Source organism: Manduca sexta, chromosome 14, assembly GCF_014839805.1.
Source record: "Manduca sexta isolate Smith_Timp_Sample1 chromosome 14, JHU_Msex_v1.0, whole genome shotgun sequence".
Taxonomy (NCBI): domain Eukaryota; kingdom Metazoa; phylum Arthropoda; class Insecta; order Lepidoptera; family Sphingidae; genus Manduca; species Manduca sexta.
Window position 1 is genome coordinate 9,371,646 of NC_051128.1, and position 21,246 is coordinate 9,392,891.

At 32.6% G+C, this 21,246-nt stretch overlaps 1 protein-coding gene across 4 annotated transcripts; it reads left to right on the forward strand.

Annotated features, from left to right (window-relative positions):
* Positions 1–402: 402 nt before the first annotated feature.
* On the forward strand, positions 403–20,954 carry LOC115445211 (transmembrane protein 120 homolog). Of its 4 annotated transcripts, none has more exons than XM_030171410.2 (9): positions 403–672; positions 3,626–3,744; positions 7,057–7,230; positions 10,703–10,795; positions 11,361–11,578; positions 11,831–12,054; positions 12,732–12,821; positions 18,178–18,333; positions 20,134–20,954. In XM_030171410.2, the coding sequence occupies exons 1-9, from the start codon at positions 610–612 to the stop codon at positions 20,176–20,178; spliced, it is 1,182 nt and encodes a 393-aa protein (XP_030027270.1). In that variant the 5' UTR covers positions 403–609; the 3' UTR covers positions 20,179–20,954. The 4 variants fall into 4 exon arrangements, with proteins under 4 accessions (XP_030027270.1, XP_030027273.1, XP_030027271.1 ...); XM_030171412.2 differs by lacking the exon at positions 403–672 and adding an exon at positions 1,065–1,087; XM_030171413.2 differs by lacking the exon at positions 18,178–18,333 and having other exon boundaries at positions 405–672.
* The last annotated feature ends 292 nt before the right edge of the window (positions 20,955–21,246 follow it).

The following is a 21,246-nucleotide window of genomic DNA, read 5'->3' on the forward strand; positions in this document are numbered from 1 at the left end:
GGATAATATACATCTTCATATTATAAAACAAAGTCGCCGCTACGTCTGTCGATCTGAATGCGATAAGCTTAAAAAACACCGAACGAATTTTGATGAAATTTGGTAGTATTGGTACGATACTTTGAGACTCTGGAAAGAATATAAGCTGCTTTATCGCGGGGATTATATATAATGATAGTTTTATTCTAGAAAAACTATTTAAAATTCAATGAAATATTTCAATAACCTCGATTTTAAGAATTCTATCCAATTTTGATGGCAACAAATGTCGCTAATGCCCTCTATAATGCAATTAAAAAAAAATATATATATTGAAATAGCCATAATATTCATAGAAGTTGAGTGGCTCAAAAACTCTTGTGCGCTCTCTATTTCCATATCTATTTCTCTTGGGTGCATTGAAAGCACTATTAATGACGAGGCTGTATGGGCTAGAACCCTTTGCCTTCTCAATAATAAGGGGAAAATCAAAATAAAAAAAATATCTCTTTGGTGCTTTTTACCGGAGACGAAGTGTCAAGTTCTACAGTAAATTAGAAATGGAATTTATACTTTCGTGTTAATGATTTTTGCTTATTTTCTAAGTTCTTTTTATATAAAGATATAAAAATGGATATCGAAGAGTGTTGCAAAGAGTGGGAAGACTTAGCTGCAGATTATAAACGTTTGGAGGTAAGACACATGATTCACGTTCTTCGTCTTCATAAAATAAAGTATCACTGCTCGAAATGTTTTGTATGGAAATAAGTGCCGTCTTACAAATAAATTTCATTATTACTAATTTTATTCTTAAATCTCTTTTAAATATATTATTTTTAAATGTATTGTACATACAGCAGTTACTTCAACAGCAAAAGACTTTAACGAAATTGTTTTGCAAATCTCAAGATAAATCAGTCTAATCGCAATGTGAATCAAGTTGATGTATTGAAGTAACTTATTTTATAATACATTACGAAATCTAATTACTTATATGTCATTAGTCTTGTGCGTTTTTAGTTTATATCCATTGAAAAAAATATTCACATTGTGTAAATAATAGCATCGCAACATGAATAATAATTACTTGAACTGGCTGGAATAAAAGGTCTGCTATATTATACATAATGTTTGTATAAAAAAAATTATATGTGTTGAAGTTTTTACTTCATACAACTTGCAAGTAATCCATCCACACATTGCTGTGCTTGTTACAGTCCCATAAAATAATAGAGTAATAACTTATAGTATTAAATGCTAATTGTGGGTGTTGGTAGGTGAGTTATTTTCTTATTATAATAACACACACAACCCCAGAATCAGTTTAACTACAGTGCTGTCACAAGAAAAAAAGATGTTTGTACATAAAATTTAATATGGAAAAAAACATGGTGTTTGATTTGTATTTTCTACTGATTTTCAATTTTGAAAAAACATTTTGGACGCATCTTTTTCATTATGACAGCAACACATTCGCTCATTAAAACAATACAAAACAGCAATAATTAAAACAATATAAATAATACATTTAGTAAAAAAAAACACCTGCATTACCCCAGATAGAATTTGTGTCCAATGAACAAAATAGACTTCTCTCCTATAACATCATGGAATAGAAAATAAGATTGACAATAGTATGTGTAATTAAATTCAATAAAAAAAAATAAAACTAATAATATAGTGTCATTAGTCTTTAATATTGTTCATCTATGGCAAAGTTACAAATGTGCAACAAAAAACAGTATCTAAATTTTACATATAATCTTTCTCAGCAAAAGTTCCATCAAAATTTAATTTAGTCCCAATTTATATTTGGATCCTTGAAATATTAATGTGAAAAATAAATCCAGTTAATTTTTATAACATCAACTTTCTACCTTTCAATGAATGTTCCAGCAGAGTTTATTAGATCTAGCAACCTCTGTAATGAAATAGGATTTTTTCAAATTAGTTTGTACTAAGCAAATTATTATAATATACCTAGTCTTGCCATAAATATTGTAATAAAGAAAAAAGAAAATTGTTAACTGCAAATAACATTTATTACTTTTACAGTGTGTCAGTTTAATACATAAATATAAAACAATTAAAAATATAAAAAGCTTATTCGAAGTGGTCTCCATTGGCTGCAATACAGTCCTTTAAACGATGAGGCCAGTTATCAATAGAAGCACGCACTCTTTCCATGGGAAAATTCTTCACTGCCAATCGTATAGATTGTTTTAGGGACTCAAATTATCATGGCGTTTAGAGCAAGCTGTACTCTCTAAAACTGACCACAAATCATAATCCAGCGGATTAAGATCGGGACTAGACGACGGCCAGTCTTCAGCTCTGATGAAGTCCGAAACGTTCGATTCCAACCAAGACTGCGTGGACCGAGCTTTATGACCCGGCGCCGAGTCTTGCTGGAAGGACCATACTTGGTTATTGAACATGGTGATGTTAAGGGGCTTAACTACCTTCTCAAGAATGGTATCTTGATGTATCACAAGTGTACTTGTGCCGATGTTTTGATACCTTTTTCACAAAAATATGGCTCAGTCACTCCTTCATAGCTAACACCCCACCAAACCATCACTGAAGTCGGATAATGTCCACGTTGCACTCTGTCGACTAATTGGGAAGCTTCCTTAGAGCTTTGAGCATAAATACGGTCATTTTGTTTGTTAAAATGTTGCTCAATTGTAAAAATTTTCTCATCCGTAAACAAAATTTTTCTGTGACCTCCCTTTGCGTACCGCTTCAGTAGTTGTTTCGATTTTACCACCCTATTCTTCTTTAAATTATCAGTTAAGAAATGGCCAGTGCGTCTCTTATAGGCTGCAAGTCCTAAGTCATCTTTTAAAATACGCGACATGGTTCTAGGTGCTATCTTCATTTCCCGAGATAAAATCTTTTGCTTTCGGACAGGATTTCTTCGAATTCTTTCCCTTACTGCTTTGACCACCTTTTTCGTACGAACACTACGTGGACGGCCAGATCTTTTTCTGTCACAAACAGAGGAGGTCTCATTGTACCTATTAATAGCCCGGTACACAAACATTTTACTAATACCAAGTGTATGGAGAGTTTTAAAAATTGCATTTGGCTCCATACCTACTTTGTGTAATGCTATCACAGCGATTCGGTTCTCTTTATCACCCCACACCATTTTAATATCGCAAAATATTTTACAATGTATTGGCGCCAAAATGAGAAAACACAATGAACAATCGTATAAAAATGACAGATTCGAAATTCAAATGTAATATTTTTTTATAATTAAGTGTAACAGTATTTATGGCCAGACTAAGTAGATTGGGGTGTTAATGAAGTAATTTTAAGTTATAGACAGTCTCTTCAATTTTATTTGCATTAATCAATGATCACTGTAACCATCTTATGTTTTATTATGTAAATGTGCAATATGTTTATTTGAGAAAACATTATTATGTTTTTGTAATTTTTAGTAATGATGATAGGGCAAAAGTGTTGTTATAAAATGAAGATTTTTAATAGTTTCTAACTTTATAATATAATGTACTATATAGTAGTAACTTTTGTGAATATCTTTGCTCATAATATTGGATTGTGACATTGATATAATTGAGAATAGCAAATTTTCCCTAGCTTAAAGACATAACATGATAATATTTTTTTGCAGACTGTAAACAAGGAATACACGGCCAAATTAGAAGAGGTTGGAGAATTACAAGCAACATGTATGAAGGAACTCGACCATCAAAAATATCGCCTGTCGATCATAACTGGGGCACTTAAAAGGTCAGGGCAATCATATTGAATGTTGCTGCTTTAGGCTCAGAGCAAGGATATTTTTTGTTTCCTTATATGCAATATGCAGGATGTGGTAAATTCTGTTGATTTATCCAAGATTATTTTGATTATTGTGTTGAGCAACATTACTATGGAGAGAATATTTGGACCTATTTGCATGTGTAATTTGTCATATTATTGTGATTAAATTAAAACAAATTAGTACAGGGTGTAGCGAATTCAACATCTACAGGTTTGATTTCTCTGTGATATAATTTTCTGTCAGAAGAACCTGGGAGGCACTTAACAATATAAACGGACCTATACTAATGTGTATAATATATGTATAGTTGAGCAGTATGATGCATGCTAATAGGTTTCTTTGTTTACAACATTTAATAACTGTGATTTGATTTATGTGAACTCATTGCATTACCCATTAGAGTACGGTAATTAATGCTAATTGACTGATTTTAAATACATGTTTACTACATTGAATAGACTTTAGCAATGAAAATCGATACTTACATCATTAATAATTTACATAGGACTATGTGCATGTAATATATGTGTGCCTATAAATATATCTCTATTTAGCACATTGATAATATAATTTTAAATTCATATACTACGAGACGAACTTTTTTTATATTCATTACGAGTGTTTTCTATTTCGCTGTTATTTTTTTCGAGGTTTTTAAACTCCTCGAAGATGGCTTGCGAACGCACATTTTTTTTGCACTGGCATTGATATTTTAATTTGCCTGCGCTTAAAAAAAACTAACATGAAAACAACGATTTTACGTCATTTTTAGTGTACATTATTGTGGGTATGTCAAGACTCGAAATGCATTCTAAAAATATTTTTCGGATATTGCGAATTTTGTATACTTATTTGCATCACAATGCAAATTAAAATCCAATCTATATTGGTACTGAAAATTAGATCTAAAGATATTACAAAACAGAATAAATTGCGAGGAATTGAATGATAAAAATACATTAAAATCTTCAATGTTGGATCGATCGACTATCGTAGAAGCATTATATCACCGATAATTCTAGAAAGGGATTATTGGACTTAGATACAAATTAAGTCCGGAAAGATAACATATTGACCTAACAACAAGGCTGTATTAAATTAAAATACGTAATTTTGATTTATGTACCTTTTTCCTCATGTTTCAAAACGCTCGCTTCTTATTATATAGGACATAATATAGCTGGCAAAATGTGGGTATGTGACACCTGTCTATCCCTGAACAAAGGCGTTACTGAAGGAAACCACATATTTATCTTCTTGAACATAACACTTTACATTTAGTTTCTCGAACCGTCGAAATAATATAAAAAATGTGAGTTTCCAATAAAATAAATATTGACAAAACGTAATTTTAATTTTGCGCGCCATAATGCCACTCCTACTACAAGTGAATTCGTCGCAGCGGCATCATAAAACTTTATTTCAAAAATTTACTTGGCATACGTCATATTCGCAGTAAAGTACAAAAAGATAAAAAAATCGGAAATGTGAAACTGAAGTTTTTGGTCAATATATTCGTTATTCGTGAATGTTTAATGGCAAATTTTAGACGAGGTAAACACGAGTATGTGCCATATATTGACACAATATCCTAATGACTGCATAATATGCTTAAGGTGCCTCCCGGAACAAATGACCTTGAACATTTAGTCCCTCTTTGGCGACGCACGAATTACGAGGGGGAATATCATATTTACGAATAATTGCTTCAAAAATCAAATCTTAGGTCTTTTCGATAATGTTATACAACTAAAATATTCCTTTTAACTTGTTGCAGAAATATGATGTTTAGTTTATTTCTAATATGTTTTATATAATACGAATAGATAGAATTTCAAAACTACACAAAATATGGTTTGCGCGCCATTTTGATAGGGGAAGGACCTTAAGATTCCCCTCGTACTTTGATCGCGAACTTTTGGACGAAGAAGGTCAATTGATAGACTGTAAGTAGATTACGATCTTATCACTAGCTGGTGTTTTATGGACTCGTTCGCGTTATTAAATTCGGCTGGACCGTGATTTTTTGCATTAGGCTTATTCATACTTTTCGTAGTTCACACATGTTAGGTGTGTGGGACACATACGCGAAGCGCTATAAAACACAATAAACTACAGTTATAATTCCAGTCATACTTTTAAACTAGCTATTGCTCTTAGCTCCGCCCGCATGAAAATGTTTTTTCCAACATAAAAATACCGCTTTATAATTTCCCGGAAAAAAGTAACCTATAGCACTCAGGAGTAATGTAGCTCCCTATTAGTGAAAAAAATAAAAAATCGGTTCACTACTTCCTGAGATTCGCGCGTTCAAACAAACAAATAAACTCTTCAGCTGTAAATACTAGTACTCATCGCGTGAACGTGTTTTCCGGGATAAAAGTCACGCTATATATTTTCCCGGGATATAAAATAGCCCATATCCTCGCAAACCAAATTTTATAGAAATCCGGTGAATAATTTTTGAGTTTATCTCGTTCAGACAGGCAGACAGATGCGGCTGGGGTCTTTGTTATGCTTATAATATACTTCCTAGAACTTTTTAAGAGGAACAATTCCGCCATACATTGTGTAATTTTAACCATTTAGGCAATGCACGCAACGGATGCTCTCAAAAGAAATTAATGTACCCCGTTTTTGCCACAATTTTTATTGATGCTCCGCTCGTATTGAACCATAGCCCATCTATCGTGGAAGGCTATAGTCTTCCACAATAGATGGGCTATCCAACACGTAAAGAATTTTTCATTTCGAACCAGTAATTCCTGAGATTAGCGCATTCAAACTCTTCAGCTTTATATAATCGTAAAGATAAATCTTGTATCTGCATTTATCCATATCTCACACCAATGTGGTGACTGCTATTAATTTTTCAAGTGTGTTTCAGAAACGTTTTGGCTTAACTTTTACGACGTATTATTTAAAATCCATATTATTATAAATGCGTTAAGAATTTCGAAAGTCTGTTACACTTTTGCGACTATGACGATGATGAAGTTTGATACAGTTAGTTTGAAGCATAAAAACATATCAGTGTAGTCTATTATTATCTCGGAAAGTATATACTGAGTTATATATTATGAGGAATGATATTAACGCGGGTTGTGCGAGCAAAACCTATTTAGTTGAATTTTATGTAGAAAACATATTCATCGTATTTAGTATAAACAAATGCTAATTATCTATTGTAATTATGAAAAATTCAACAACGAATTTAAGTTAAATTAGTTTTACTACTCAAATAAATGCAATGCAAACAGTACCTTTTCTATTCACAGGTTAGAAAAACAAGGCGCTGCGAAGGATGAGCGCGTTTTAGGTCTCGAAAAAGAGATAATGAAGAGGAAAGCGATGTTGCACGAGATCAAAGCTACGCTGCCGAAACAGAACAGTTTGTACCTCCGCATCATACTCGGGAACGTGAACGTCTCGATATTGAATAAAAACGATAAGTGTGTACATTATTATTACATACTATTAAAGCATTATAGCTAATAATTGACAGTGGTGTAGCGAATGTGGGCTGGCGACTGTCTAGTGAGATTGTCTGTGGTTTAATTCTTATACACATAAGGCGTAGGTCAGACTTATCGAAGTTACATATGTGTGTAAAGGTTTTTTCCATTATATAATTCGAAAGCTAAATATAGTATAATCGCTATCACTTATGAAAATTATAACAATACATCAAGCATTAAGTAATCATTTGAAATTAAGAAGCTTTTTAATATGCAATTAATTATAGTTATTATAAATAGTTACTACGTAGATCCGCTCAAAATAAAATATATCTAGCTTCTCACAAATTTCATTTTTTTTGTAAAATTCATTGTTCCATTGTTCATTGTTTCAAGAATCCAGAGGATACAACCAAAACAAAACAAAAGTACTTCATTATGATTAGTATAGATAAATTATAATAAAATATGTGTAAGGTCGTATAGCAATATCAGTCGATATTTTTTAGTAGATCAGACAGAATAGTATTCTTTTTCGAATAAAAAAAAAACTAAATCCACGTTGTAAATTTATTTATACTCTATGCGTGATTGGGTTAACTCACCCGAAATATTAGCAGTCGCGCAGAATATATGACATTAAAGTGTATTGTTATGTTTCGTACAATGATAATGATATTTCCGGAAACTCAAAACAACCCCCATTATTTAACACCGTTTTTTACGATGGTTGAACTCCAAAGGCGTGGAGCAGGGATCTGGTAGTTCCTTCCTTTAAGAAAAGAGATAAAACCCTTTTTAAAAATTATAGACCCATCTCATTCCAAAGGCACGTTTACAAGTTGTTCTCTAGAGGCATCATGAGCCGCCTTGTCAGAAGACTCGATGAATTTCAGTCCCCAGAACAGGCCGGGTTTCGCAGAGGATACAACACCACAGACCAGATATACACGATTAGGCAGATCTTACAGAAATCGGAAGATTATAATCTGCATGTGCCCAGAATTTGTAAATTATGAGGAGGTCTTTGACTCTGTCGAAGTCGAAGCTGTTCTGGAATATTAACAGAGTTACCAAGTGGATTATCGCAGTATCGAAGTAGTAAGATAAGTATAAAACTAGCAGTCGGTAACCATTCAGCTACGTAGAGGGCTGAGACGGGGATGTTATATCCCTGAAACTGTTCACAAGCGCACTGAAGGATTTGTTCTGGACGCTCGATTAGAACGGTATGGGCATAAACATAAGCGGTGTACATCTCGTACTTGCATTTTGCATTTTTTGATCTAGTCATAATGGCGGAAACGATGGAGCAGTTGCTACAGCTGCGGAAAGGTTTAACTACTGCCTCATAACGAGTACGTCTTACAATTAACCTTAGTATAACCAGAAGAATGATCATTAATCGCCCAGATTCAAGACCTATCGTTGTCTATGGCCACCTTATCGAAGTTGTCTCCAAATCTAAGTTACCTTGGGCACTGCAATAAGATAGGAATATCTTTCAGAAGAAAGTTAAGAGAAGGATCCAGCTTGGCTGGGCAGCATTTGGTAACCTGTGTCGGGTCTTCTTGTCACTTGTCACAATGCCTAAAAACTAAGAGTTTTCAACTAGTGCGTCCTACTTGTCATGGTCTACAGTGCTGTGACGTGGATACTCCCCATATGGCTGGTCTACTACACTACAAGCCGCTCAGCGAGCTATGGAAACCGCCATGCTGGAAGTTTTTCTGAATGATAAATTTCGTAACGAGCTTATCCAATAGAGAACCAAGGTCGAAACCGTAGTGGTGGTGAGCACTGGAGCAAACGAGTTCTTGAGTGGAGACTACCAGTCGGCAAGCGTAGCTTAGGATGTCCTCCAACTAGGATTAATCATTTGCGAAAGTTCGATGATACGAACTGGATACGACAGACCGAAAATTGGGGAGATGGCACGTATTGGAGCAGGCCTATGTCATGCAGTGGACTAAAATATAAGCTGATGATGTTGATGAAACAATCCCCCTACCTTTTCTTATCCTTTTCCTTTCAAGTCAGGTTTCGGGTGATTTTTATGGTATTAGACGTGTTTATCTTTGGTGAAGATCACTTAGCATCAAGGAGACCCACCTGCTCGTATACCGGATTAGTAATAAAAAAGTCTTCAAAGTACTTACATGTGAAATAAAGATGCTGTCGCTAACTGACTGTCGATCTTGCAAGACGAAACGTAGCGTTTTCGAGAAATAATAAATTTTAACAATTGTAACCACTATAATCGCCAGAAGTATCGTAATAGAACTAGAGTTAAATCTACGCAAAATAAAATTACATCATGCCTGACTTACGAGTCACTTAGCCTTATTTTTGAACGCACCCTTTCTTTAAATACCTTTGTCCATGATTCTAAGATTTCTACATTAAGCCATTACAATTATTAGAAACTAATATAATAAAACATGATTTTGCCTTCGAGTCATAAAGTGTGAGTGAATTTGTGAAAACAGCAATTTTTATCTTGTTCGTTTTTAGCTGCTTAAAAAAAATACCAGCAATAAAATACAGTGTTCAAAAATCGTTTTAAAATTTGTATAATAAGGGCGCAATGCGTGTGGCCTGTGTACGCAATATGAAAAATTCGCTTCTCATTTTGCACTATAAATGCCATCGATATAGTATCTTTGTAGGACACAATAACACGATTGTGCAATCTACAGGGCAAAGGTTCTGTTATCTTATGTTTATAATCTATATCTAATGCAATCACGTTCAGTGAAAATTTATAAAATAATCTATAATAACAAATTGCGTCGCCGGCAAACAGACAGACAAGGTTATGAACATGAACTTCAAACATACCTAATACTAATAAGATATTAGAATTCTCAAAGTATGGGGGTTTATAAAAAAATCTCTAAACTATTGCTATCACGGTTTTATCGTCGAACAGGAACAACGAATTTTTAATTGTTAGTAGTTTTGACATGGAGCCAGCTTAGTGCCTGTTGTCAAAATATGCAATCAAGCATGGGATTTTAGTAAAAAAAAATCACTTTGGAGGGGTAACTTGGCTAGAATACAATTATTTTTTATATTTGATGTGCAAATTGAATTATATTTAAAATAACCTATATATCGCATAAACCAAAGTGAGAATTTTCATTAATGAAGATTAATAAAGGGTGAAACATGGACTATTTATTGTCCTTTGTAATTTTATTAACATGACATTTTTTAATCACATTTTTACAACACCAGTAACACTTTACATATGACCTTGTAATAGTGAACCAAGGATTACTATTAGCGCCTTACATTTTGTCTCATTTCGTGGTTGTAAAACTATTTATTGCCTTAAGTTACTAGGTATCCCCTAAGACACAAAATAGATTATAGAAGAATAAATGTCTTACAGTATTTATATGTAGGTATAAAACACGTCATATTGTAATAAATTAACAATTATCAAATACATTTATTTCAGGTTTAAATACAAGGATGAATATGAAAAGTTTAAGTTAATTCTTAGTGCAATTGCTTTTGTATTAGCCGTAGCCAACCTGTACATAGACTTCAGGTAAATAATAACATTTTACATACAAACATAAAATGTGTACCTACAATAATAATGGCGTCTAGAATAAAATCGCAATTACCTGTCACCATGAAGCTTTGTTTAAGATGCTATTGCCTTGTTTATTAGACGAATGTATCAGTTTTTCACCTCGACATTGTCAGTGGTTATTGGTATGCAGTAGACCGTGAGATCCTAATTCGTAACCAATAAGAAAAAAAAATGTATGCCATGTCCTTTATAGCTACTCGATATCTTTTGAATGAGTGAACCGATTTTGATAACTGAAATGTATTCGAACACCATTAAGTCCTCTGCACATCAAACTCGCCAACATGTTGACGCAAGCGAACAGCCGGGTTGATTTGATGGAATAATTTGAGATTTGCCTAACCGTTGACATGTCCATAAATTATTTCAAAGTAAAGTTGCTTATCCTGATCCGACGTAATGGTAGTCGATTAAGTTTTCCGACTTGCACTGACGGCTAACTTGTCAAGTTGTGCCGTCGAGTCAGCCGGTTTGGTGTGTACACGGTTTTAGACCGGATTTGTGATTTATTTTTCAGGCCATTACAACTGATATTGATATTCCTTCTGGTATGGTATTACTGCACGCTGACGATCCGCGAAAGCATCCTCAAAGTGAATGGCTCTAGGATAAAAGGATGGTGGCGGTTGCACCACTTTATATCCACTGTTGTTGCTGGCATCCTTCTCATTTGGCCACAGAACCAACCTTGGGAGGAGTTTAGGCACACGTTTATGTGGTTTATTGCCTATATTAGTACGTATATATTGTTGGTACTGTGTTAGAATATTATTGAATGTAGTCCAGTATTTATATTACGTTAATCATAAAGTTAAAAATTATAGAAACCCTAAACTAGATTATAGAGCTAATACAAATGAAAATAAGTTTTTAAATCCGAACATTACTTTAAATTAACTATCATAATGTGTTTGTAGTTATATTTACGCAGCTATACTTGTCAAATATGTTGTTAATTATAAAATAAAATAACGTTTATTTCCGCAGGCGTTGTCCAATACATGCAATTCAGGTATCAAAGTGGTGTACTATACAGACTAAAAGCGCTTGGCGCGAGGCACAATATGGACATCACGATTGAAGGGTTCCACTCGTGGATGTGGCGAGGTCTGTCGTACCTCCTGCCATTCCTGTTCGGTGGTTACACGTTCCAACTGTACATAGCGTTTAGATTGTACTTACTGTCACACCATCCAGAGGCTACTTGGCAGGTATGTACTATTTTATACATTTTTAAATATCTATATATCCAAAAACAATTGTTCATTCTAACTAAGAGTGTGTTATAGGCGTTTATGGATATGTGGCATTCAGTAATCATTGAATTGTTAATGTGTATCACATATTATGTAAGACGATGATAAATGAATTCGTGAAATTCCTAGGGCTACCATAAACCTAGCCAAAGTTATTCAGTAAACGCTTTGCTATCGGCAGGTTTCTCAATATCATAAACCATATATCTATAGGGCCTTAATGTAAGATAAAAGTAATAGAACCTCATATATTCTAACTTGTAAAACGATGTGTTTATAAGAATTCCGAACTCTTATGAGTTTTATGGTAAATATAGGAATTTCACATGTTCGTAATCTCGTAGATCATATTGCTGCGGTCAATCAATTAGTTTATGTGATTTCAACGATGGAGTGATTGGAGTCTGAATCACGAACGACTAATAACCACGTTGGAAGGTCAACAAAGGCAGCAGTCGAGCAAACTAAGAGTATTCATATTAAATTGTTAAAATATATTGCGAGACTCAAAATATCTATCTAAACAACAATAACTACGTTTTATAAGTGAAGTAATTTGTTATAAAAAAAGTTTGTTTTAATATGTCTCTATTAGAATGTAAAACACATTTCTGTATAATAAACAATAACAGGTGGCAGCGTTAAGTATGTCGTTCCTGCTTATCGGTATCGGTAACACGGTGACGACGCTCATGGTGATCCCGCAGAAGTTAAGCGAGCAGGTACAGTGGGACTGAGCGGAACAACGCGAATAGACGCACGCCTTTATACCTCTTATGTATATGTTGATTGTAGGCGCTGCGTTAACGTGGATGACTTGTTGGGGATACAAGAAATAAAATATCATGATGTTCTAGTTCTAGGTTCCATTAAACATGCAAGCACTGCGTATGTGCTGCCAAAATGTTCTCGAGAAACACTATATTACTATGCAACTTCAGCAATTGCTAGGTCTGTAGTCTTTCCCGGCAACAAGTTCACAGCATATGCTATGCTTAAATAAGAGCCACCATACCATTTGTAAAACAGTTTATATTACAACAGTGGCGAAGGGTGAAAATTTTCAAAAGGTAACCCGAGGAAATATTTTTTTCTACAGTTAACATGTAATACGCTGTTCACAATAAATTAAAATCAGTAAAATATTATAATACATAATAATTTCCTTCTAACATAAACATTATTTCTAAACTCTAAATTTAACAAATAATCACATATTTTGAACATAGGTACTTATTTAAAAGAGCCCAACAAAAATTAATAAACCACACTATACACAAACACTAATATTATACATTCAAAATTATTAAAAATATTTCGCGCCAATAGCTCAACATGAAGCCGCAAATTCTCGGGTTACCCTGAAGTACACAGACACGCACGCACACATGTATTTTTAAGTCACTTCCAAAAGATTAGACAAAGACACCACGCTGCGTGTGAAAGAGACAACAATATCGCGAGGGAAGCTATGAGCGGCCGGGTTCACTTCGAACACTATAAGGCGGGAGCACTGCGCGCGAGTTATGATTTAACGAATTGATATGAACGACAGATATCATTGAAGTATTGATTTAATTTAATAAATATAAGATGACTTGTTTGAATATATATTTTTATTCTAGTTATATTGTTATGTTTTTCTTTTATTATTTTTAATTAATTTACAAAAGGTAACCCGGTAGGAATCGGCTTGTATGGACGCTTCGCCACTGTATTACAATATAAACTGTTTTACAAATGGTATAGGTCCATAAAGTGTCTAGTGGATAAAATAATTCGAGCTATTTTCTATAGGTCTAAAATAAGTCACAAGAATTGTGTCTGTGTCTAGGTTTTTTATTTCTTAACGGCAACAGTGTCCACATGCGCGCAGCGTCGTAGTGTATTGATGTCCTACTCCGATATAAATTAATACATACAATAAACGTATTATTTTAGATAAATTTGAATAATTCAAACGATATTTAAATATAAATAATATGTTGTGAATTCGTAAGAAATGTCCGTCCTGCAACATTTGGTCTTGGAACAAAGATTTTCCGATCGGTTTAGTATCCAGGGCGCGTTTGAAGTACACACGTTATGTCATAACTGTGAAGATGCAAATAGATATTTTTTAAAACAGTGCATTATTGGAGTGGCACATCGAATAATATTAGAAACAAGGCATATGTACAGTAGTTTTGCAATATTATGTGTGGACCAACTTTTTACTATGTAGACAGCTATTTATTTATGTTGTATAGCAGATCAGCAAAGATTGACCTTTCTTTAAGCAGAAATATGAATACATGGAGAATTTTTGGTAGTTTTTTTCTGATCTGATGTACAACGTGAATCTACCGGGCAAAGTGTGGCATGTATCAAAATCAGTGTCATCGATAGATTTTAATAAGTCGTTTTTCTTAATTGTCTCTGTTGGTTTAAACTATTGATCACATTCTCTTAACATTTTACAATCTTATCAAATTATTAAGTATGGAAATAAATGTTATTATTATGCAAGACAATTAAGTACAAGTTTGGTGGTTTATTTTACAAATAAAATATTTTTTTGTTTGATGTTTACCTAGTACAAGTTGGAAGAAATGAATTTAAAAAATTGTAATTAATAATTTTTCCTTTGACTCTGATAACAATGCTTCTTATTCGATAAAATATTTAATTGTAAATTATTAAAAATTCTGAGTAACAATTAATATAAATTTATTTATTTATTTTTTATATGCCCATTTCAACAATTTGTAAAACAGTTACATAAAATTTGTTTATAATATTTTCCAATTTCCGGAAATTTCTATGGATGTAATGTCAATTTTATTTTTTTTAAACTGAACACATTACTTTAGTATCCACAATATTTTGGAGGGTTGTTTTGCATGAATGTTATTTAAGTGTTATGCATGTTAGTAGTTTAGATTAGTATTACAGTTATACAGTGATATACCACTGTCAACAATCTCAAAGCATACAGGATAAATAATCTGATACGATGCAAATCACTACTAGCGTAATTTTTGTTGTTGTAGAAACTTTTAGATGAAAATTAACCATTTTTACAATTAAAATATAAAGAGGATTAGACATCTCATGGGCGAAGTTTTAAAACATACATACAAGCAGGATGAATATGTTAGTAAAACATACACAAGTTTGTACATATTGTTTAAACGAGGACCAGTGTCCTCATAGCCACAATCAGTAAGTGGCTATGAATTGTTAAAAGCATATTTATTTATTTATTACCCACGAAGAATATAATTACATACATGTATATAAATTTTATATTATGCAATGTACAACATAATGCAAAAAAAACTAAAAAAACAAAAAACAATGTACTGTTCTATACCAAAAGTAATTAGTCCATTGAAAAGTTACATTTGGGGTTGCGTTTTTTAGAGGACGCTAAAACCAAGTTTGTGGGGTCGCCACACTTGTCCCACGGCCGCCATCTTGAAACTAGGAGTTGAAATGGTTTTTACGATGTATCTTTTAAACTATTTATCTGACAAAAAAAATTATAAACATTTTTTGTTGCAAATTAATTTCTCTACAACTTTGGTCCAGTAATTTTTTGTCGTAGAACTATAAATAAAAAACTTATAAGCGAAAATGTTAAGAAATTCAATGTTAAGCAAATGTCCATTGCAACGTCATTAGAACGTGTGTTTATAAGATTCATAATACTTTTTTTTGTACTCTCATTACGTACAACACAAACCCGCGGTTGTCGGCTTGTACGCGAATTACTTGGATCCTGAATCGCTTTGGCACAGATGAAGCAATTGTTCACAAAAACAAATTTTTACGAACTGTTTCGGAAGTTACTAGTACTAGTAAACGCAAGGTAAGGCCTAAAAAATGTAACATTTCAATGGACTAAATAGCATTTTGAGTCCAAAATGCATTTATATCTGACCGAGTAACAGCTTGTTTTACCTGTTCTATAATTATTATCAGACAAAGTAAACTGATAGGAAATAATCACGTGGTGTAGTTCTGTTGTTTCATGAGGAATTAGCAAAAATGGATCACCAGTTTGCATTTCTTTAAACTCAGTGGAGTACAAAAGAAATCATAAATTTATACAATTATTTAACTACTAAAATATTATCGCTTTAGTGGCCAATAGACGTGATCCGAAAGTAAAATAACACCTACTATAAAATTTCCTACGTATTATGACATTTTGCATTCTGTTTCTAAGATCTGGTTAGGTTAACATTTTTTTTATTTCGTATCGAATGCAGTCCCGGACTACGAACTCTATGTAGTAAAATAGCAGAATAAAACTGTTTATTAGGTGTAGCGATCAGCTCAAACTATTACTTTTAAAACTTCTCTTTTTTTGTCCGTGGCTCTGCCCACATAAAAGTTTGATGCTAAGAGAAAAAGTACCCTATAGGATTCAGGGATAGCGTAGACTTCAATTATTAAAAGAAATTCAAATATCCGGACAAAGTCCAGATTATTTAATTTTCAAACAAACAAAATCTATCTTTGGAACACGAGTGCTGTAGATATAAACTCATTATCTAAATAATAAAATGTTCGAACATATCTACTTTTAAATGCGTATGATGTTCATGTAATTCATTTGATCAATCTTTTGGCAAATATCATAGATTTACGGAATCCTTTTCTGTTTTCAACAATACTTACATATCTAGAATGGATATTAATTATATTATTACACAAGTAATATATAATTAGATAAATATAAATGCTTTTGAAGCGCAGTCCCGGTTTAATATTGTGTTTAGACACTAATATTAAGCAGGTTGTGTCTAAGAAAACTAAAAAATAAAAGCTAGTATAAAACAACTGCTGCGGTACTCTGAGGCGTCATTTAAAAATGATTCTTATGAGTCATTTTATAAAAATAAAATTATTATAACTAGGAAAAATCCTAAATTTAAAGGGGTTTCTTTAAAATATTTACTCGAATAAAAAAATTTATCGAATTCCAAAAATTGGCCAATGAACATTAAAATTTAATGGCGTCTCTTTGTGCTGAATTAGTACAAATTAATTTATTTTTTTTCTACATCTCATATTTATTATATCTAGAGTGCGACAATGAATGCGGCCAATTCAGATAAACATTTTTTGTATGTTAACAAAAGTAAAATAAACATTTTTAATTATGACTATTTCATTTTACTTACATATTTATTGCGGAGTCTAATCTTCATAGCAACGATTGTTATCATAATATTTTGGACTAAAAGCTATTCGAAAACATCATTATTTCAGGGGTAGTATGGTTATCTAGATTATTAACCATGGTGACATAATAGGGGATAGAATTGTTATCATTAAATAGTAAATCCTTCCAACCAGAATTGTGTGCTCGTCTTTTTTCTACTTCTACGTTTATGTTTTTACATCTGTAAATAGTAATAAGAGATTTTGTTAGAGCTACCATAGTATACCACTTACAGATTCGATTTTGTTGCTGTAATGAACTCCGAGACTGTTAAGTGTTATTCTATGCTTGGATAATAGTTTGGATTACAAAGTTCCTTTTAATTATTAACACAGCACAAAGTTGTAGGCAAATATTCGACTTGAGTTAATTTTTTCCGCATTGAGGGAAAAATTTAAAAAAAAACGCAAATTTTAAAAATGCTAGAATACGTAAATCCTCTAAATAATTGTACTTTCGACTATACGCAACTTGCTGGTTTGTTGTAAGTAAAATCATCTCCATTTATTGTCACATAGGACTAGTCGAATATTTTGTATTAGGATTATATCTATTAATAGTACTTAGTAGTAGACAGTCATTGGGATATATTATTTAGAAGGTTTTAATAAACGGCAGTGTGATCTGTAATAAACAACGATGCTAATGAGCGGAAAGCATGCTTATGTGATTTTGTGTAATTATTTTGTACTTATTGTTTTTATATTTGTTTAATTTATATACACAACAATGTTTTTTTACATTTTCTTTTCGTTTGTAACAATATCTATTTGCAATGCTGCATTTAATAAATTTGTTTTTCAGATATATAAAATTGTTTTTGTATGTATTTTTTTGTTATTTTTGTTTATAACATTCGACAGATTCCATACCTGGGGGCATTGTTTTTCACGTTGTTCTTTTGCAACATGTTCACATTACTGCAGACTGTGCACAAGAAAAGGGAACAGGGTGGTTTGAAACTCCGATACAAATTAAGAGCAATTGCCTACAGACTCTCCAATGAAATCGCTGTATTGGTATGTGTACACGCACAATATTGTTATACCAAGGCTTCTTACATGGGTCCATCAGCTTATCGAATAATAAAACCACACGTGGGTTTTAATTTTAATTTAACAAATATTGTAAAATTATTTGAGTATTTGATACAAAACTGACGAGCTGATTACTAAGTAAGGAGTAAGGAGACATTTTTACTTAGTGAAGGGTGGTAATGATCGGTTCAATTTGTCTGGTTGTCCGTTTGTTTACTTCGGTTGTTATTTATGACGGGCTTGAAAGGTTTTTTAAATGCACTTGTTTTACGCAGGATAAAAAAATATACTTTAGTAAGCTACAACCGACTGTTTTAGAAAGACTAAGAAAGTTAAAAAATCTTTGCATAACAGAAAATATTTATATTTGAGTTTGAATGACCTGTCCATTGCAATATTCATAGGTAAGTAACGTTGCTAGGCATTATTTCATCACGTGAAATGTTTAATCGACGATTATAATCGACAATTTGATATTTCATACACATAAAAGATATCTGGAAAACTAAATGTGACACGAGCAGTAAACATTGATGATGTAAGTATATTCTTTGGAGAGGAAGAATACATTTCTATAAAATATCTTATAAAAATTTATATTATACTAAATTAATTCAATAAAAAAGTTACAATTTCCATCACATTTTTAATAAAGTACTGACAGAGTAACCATACAACCATTCGTAGGGATACATCAAAAATGGAAAAACCATAGAGACCATATTTTTTTTTAATGATTAACGCTGTTCTGTTGCAGATGAGACTGCTTGTTGTTGCATGTTTGTGCATTTTAAAGAGAATTGTTTTACATATCCTTATACCGTCGTGTTGTGTGGTATGATTATGGTGTTAGTCCATTGAAAAGTTACATTTGGGGTTGCGTTTTTTAGAGGACGCAATTTTATTTTTTTGAAGTGTAGGGGGGGTCAGTCTAAAGCTAAAACCAAGTTTGTGGGGTCGCCACCCTTGTCCCACGGCCGCCATCTTGAAAATAGGGGTTGAAATGGTTTTTACAATGTATCTCTTAAACTATTTATCTGACAAAAAAAATGTATAAATATTTTTTGTTGCAAATTAAATTCTCTACAACTTTGGTCTAGTAACTTTTGTCGTAGAACTATAAATAAAAAAGTTATAAGCAAAAATGTTAAGAAATTCAATGTTAAGCAATGTCCATTGCAACGTCATCAGAACGTGTGTTTATAAGGTTCATAATACTTTTTTGTACTCTCATTAATACCCAAATACCCAAGGGACCATTAGGGAACAAAAGAACATCTGCCTGCTATTATTATTATTATTTCTAACCTCTCTTATTGTAAGAATAGCTGATAATATTGTGTTGAAGTTGTCGTAAGTAAGTTTTTTATAAGGGACAAGGGTGGCGACCCCACAAACTTGGTTTTAGCTTTAGACTGACCCCCCCTACACTTCAAAAAAATAAAATTGCGTCCTCTAAAAAACGCAAGGTAAGGCCTAAAAAATGTAACATTTCAATGGACTATGTGGTGTAGGGTTTTAGAGAAATAAAATTTGCTTACACTTATCGGTATATCCATTTACATATTTCTTTATCATTTAAATTTATGGCTTAGCTTCTGATAGTACAACCTGATAGCTTCTTGCACAATCTTTTATACGAATCACACAAACAATAATGAAACTTTAAATTTATTTTCTAAATCAGATTGTGCTATTAGTCATTGTAAAAAAGGTAATCTATAAATAGATTAAATGTGGCTACATTAACACTTGTTGTTGATAGTTCTATACATTTTACAGGACCAGAAATGGAGACAAAACAAAGCCGAAACGAAATCGGAATAAGAAGAAATGCTTGTGTGTGTGTGACTAAACTGGTGATGCAAAGGACTAACGTTTATATTCCTGGTGTAAACATTTAGCGCCTGTTTTATCATGTTTGTGTAAAACTCGACTTATAAAATATAACAAGACTAAACACAAACTTCGATACATCGTCGATAAAGTGACTAAATGAAACTCATCTTTATTACTATCTGTCAATTTAAATTTTGTCATTGTTGGTCGTTCTAATTAAAAATTGTTGGTGCTCTTTGTATAAATCTGTTTTGTAGATTTATTTTTAATAAAATATATTGTTCTTATCAATTTTACACGTATTCAATCCTACTTAACTTCCAGCATATTACTTTTTGTGATCGACAGGTAGTATAATAATAAGTATAATTATCTCCAATCGCTGTGGCCGTCCTGAAGATAGTTATGATTGGTAAAAACTATTATATCCAGAGACTACACGCGTGACGGAAGATCTCGCATAGTGCATTATGTAGAAAAAGTCAACGTGAGTGAGGTGACTAACGACATCTCGCGTGAGGTTCTGCGATAACTCCAATGTAAATATCGAAATCTTTATTACTGTACCTATAGTAAGAATTTTCATTGTAGTGAATTATTCACATAATAGTATTCATATCGAGTGATTTAACGTTAACGTATAATTCGTGCTGCCAATTCCTCTACATATAGGATATACTATTCAAAGATTGAACCCAATTTTTCTATTCTTTGAAATACGCTTACTGGGCGCTGTTCAAATTATCATACAAAAATTTTCTTAAGGTGGTAGCTCAAGGTCCATTTTCATACATTTTGTTTCGGCTTTAATCTGGGTAACTAAACAAGTATTGGCAAGTAAAGAATTTAAATTCACGTCTAGTTAGTGATTAGTTCTCGCAGTTGAAGAAAAACGTAAAATAATTAATAATCATGGATATTTCGGCCTTTAAAATTTAATATGACGAAATTTTAAAGGCAGAAATATCCATGATTTTTAATTTTACTTGCACTAGTTACCCAGATTAAAGCCGAAACAAAATGGACCTTGAGCTACCACCTTAAACAAAACGATTC

Excerpts from the sequence above, each read along its gene's own strand:
- LOC115445211 (XM_030171410.2), top strand. The coding sequence starts at position 610 with ATGGATATCGAAGAGTGTTGCAAAGAGTGGGAAGACTTAGCTGCAGAT. Across the intron at positions 673-3,625 it reads CAGATTATAAACGTTTGGAG|ACTGTAAACAAGGAATACAC; the intron begins GTAAGACACATG and ends ATTTTTTTGCAG. Across the intron at positions 18,334-20,133 it reads CCAATGAAATCGCTGTATTG|GACCAGAAATGGAGACAAAA; the intron begins GTATGTGTACAC and ends TACATTTTACAG.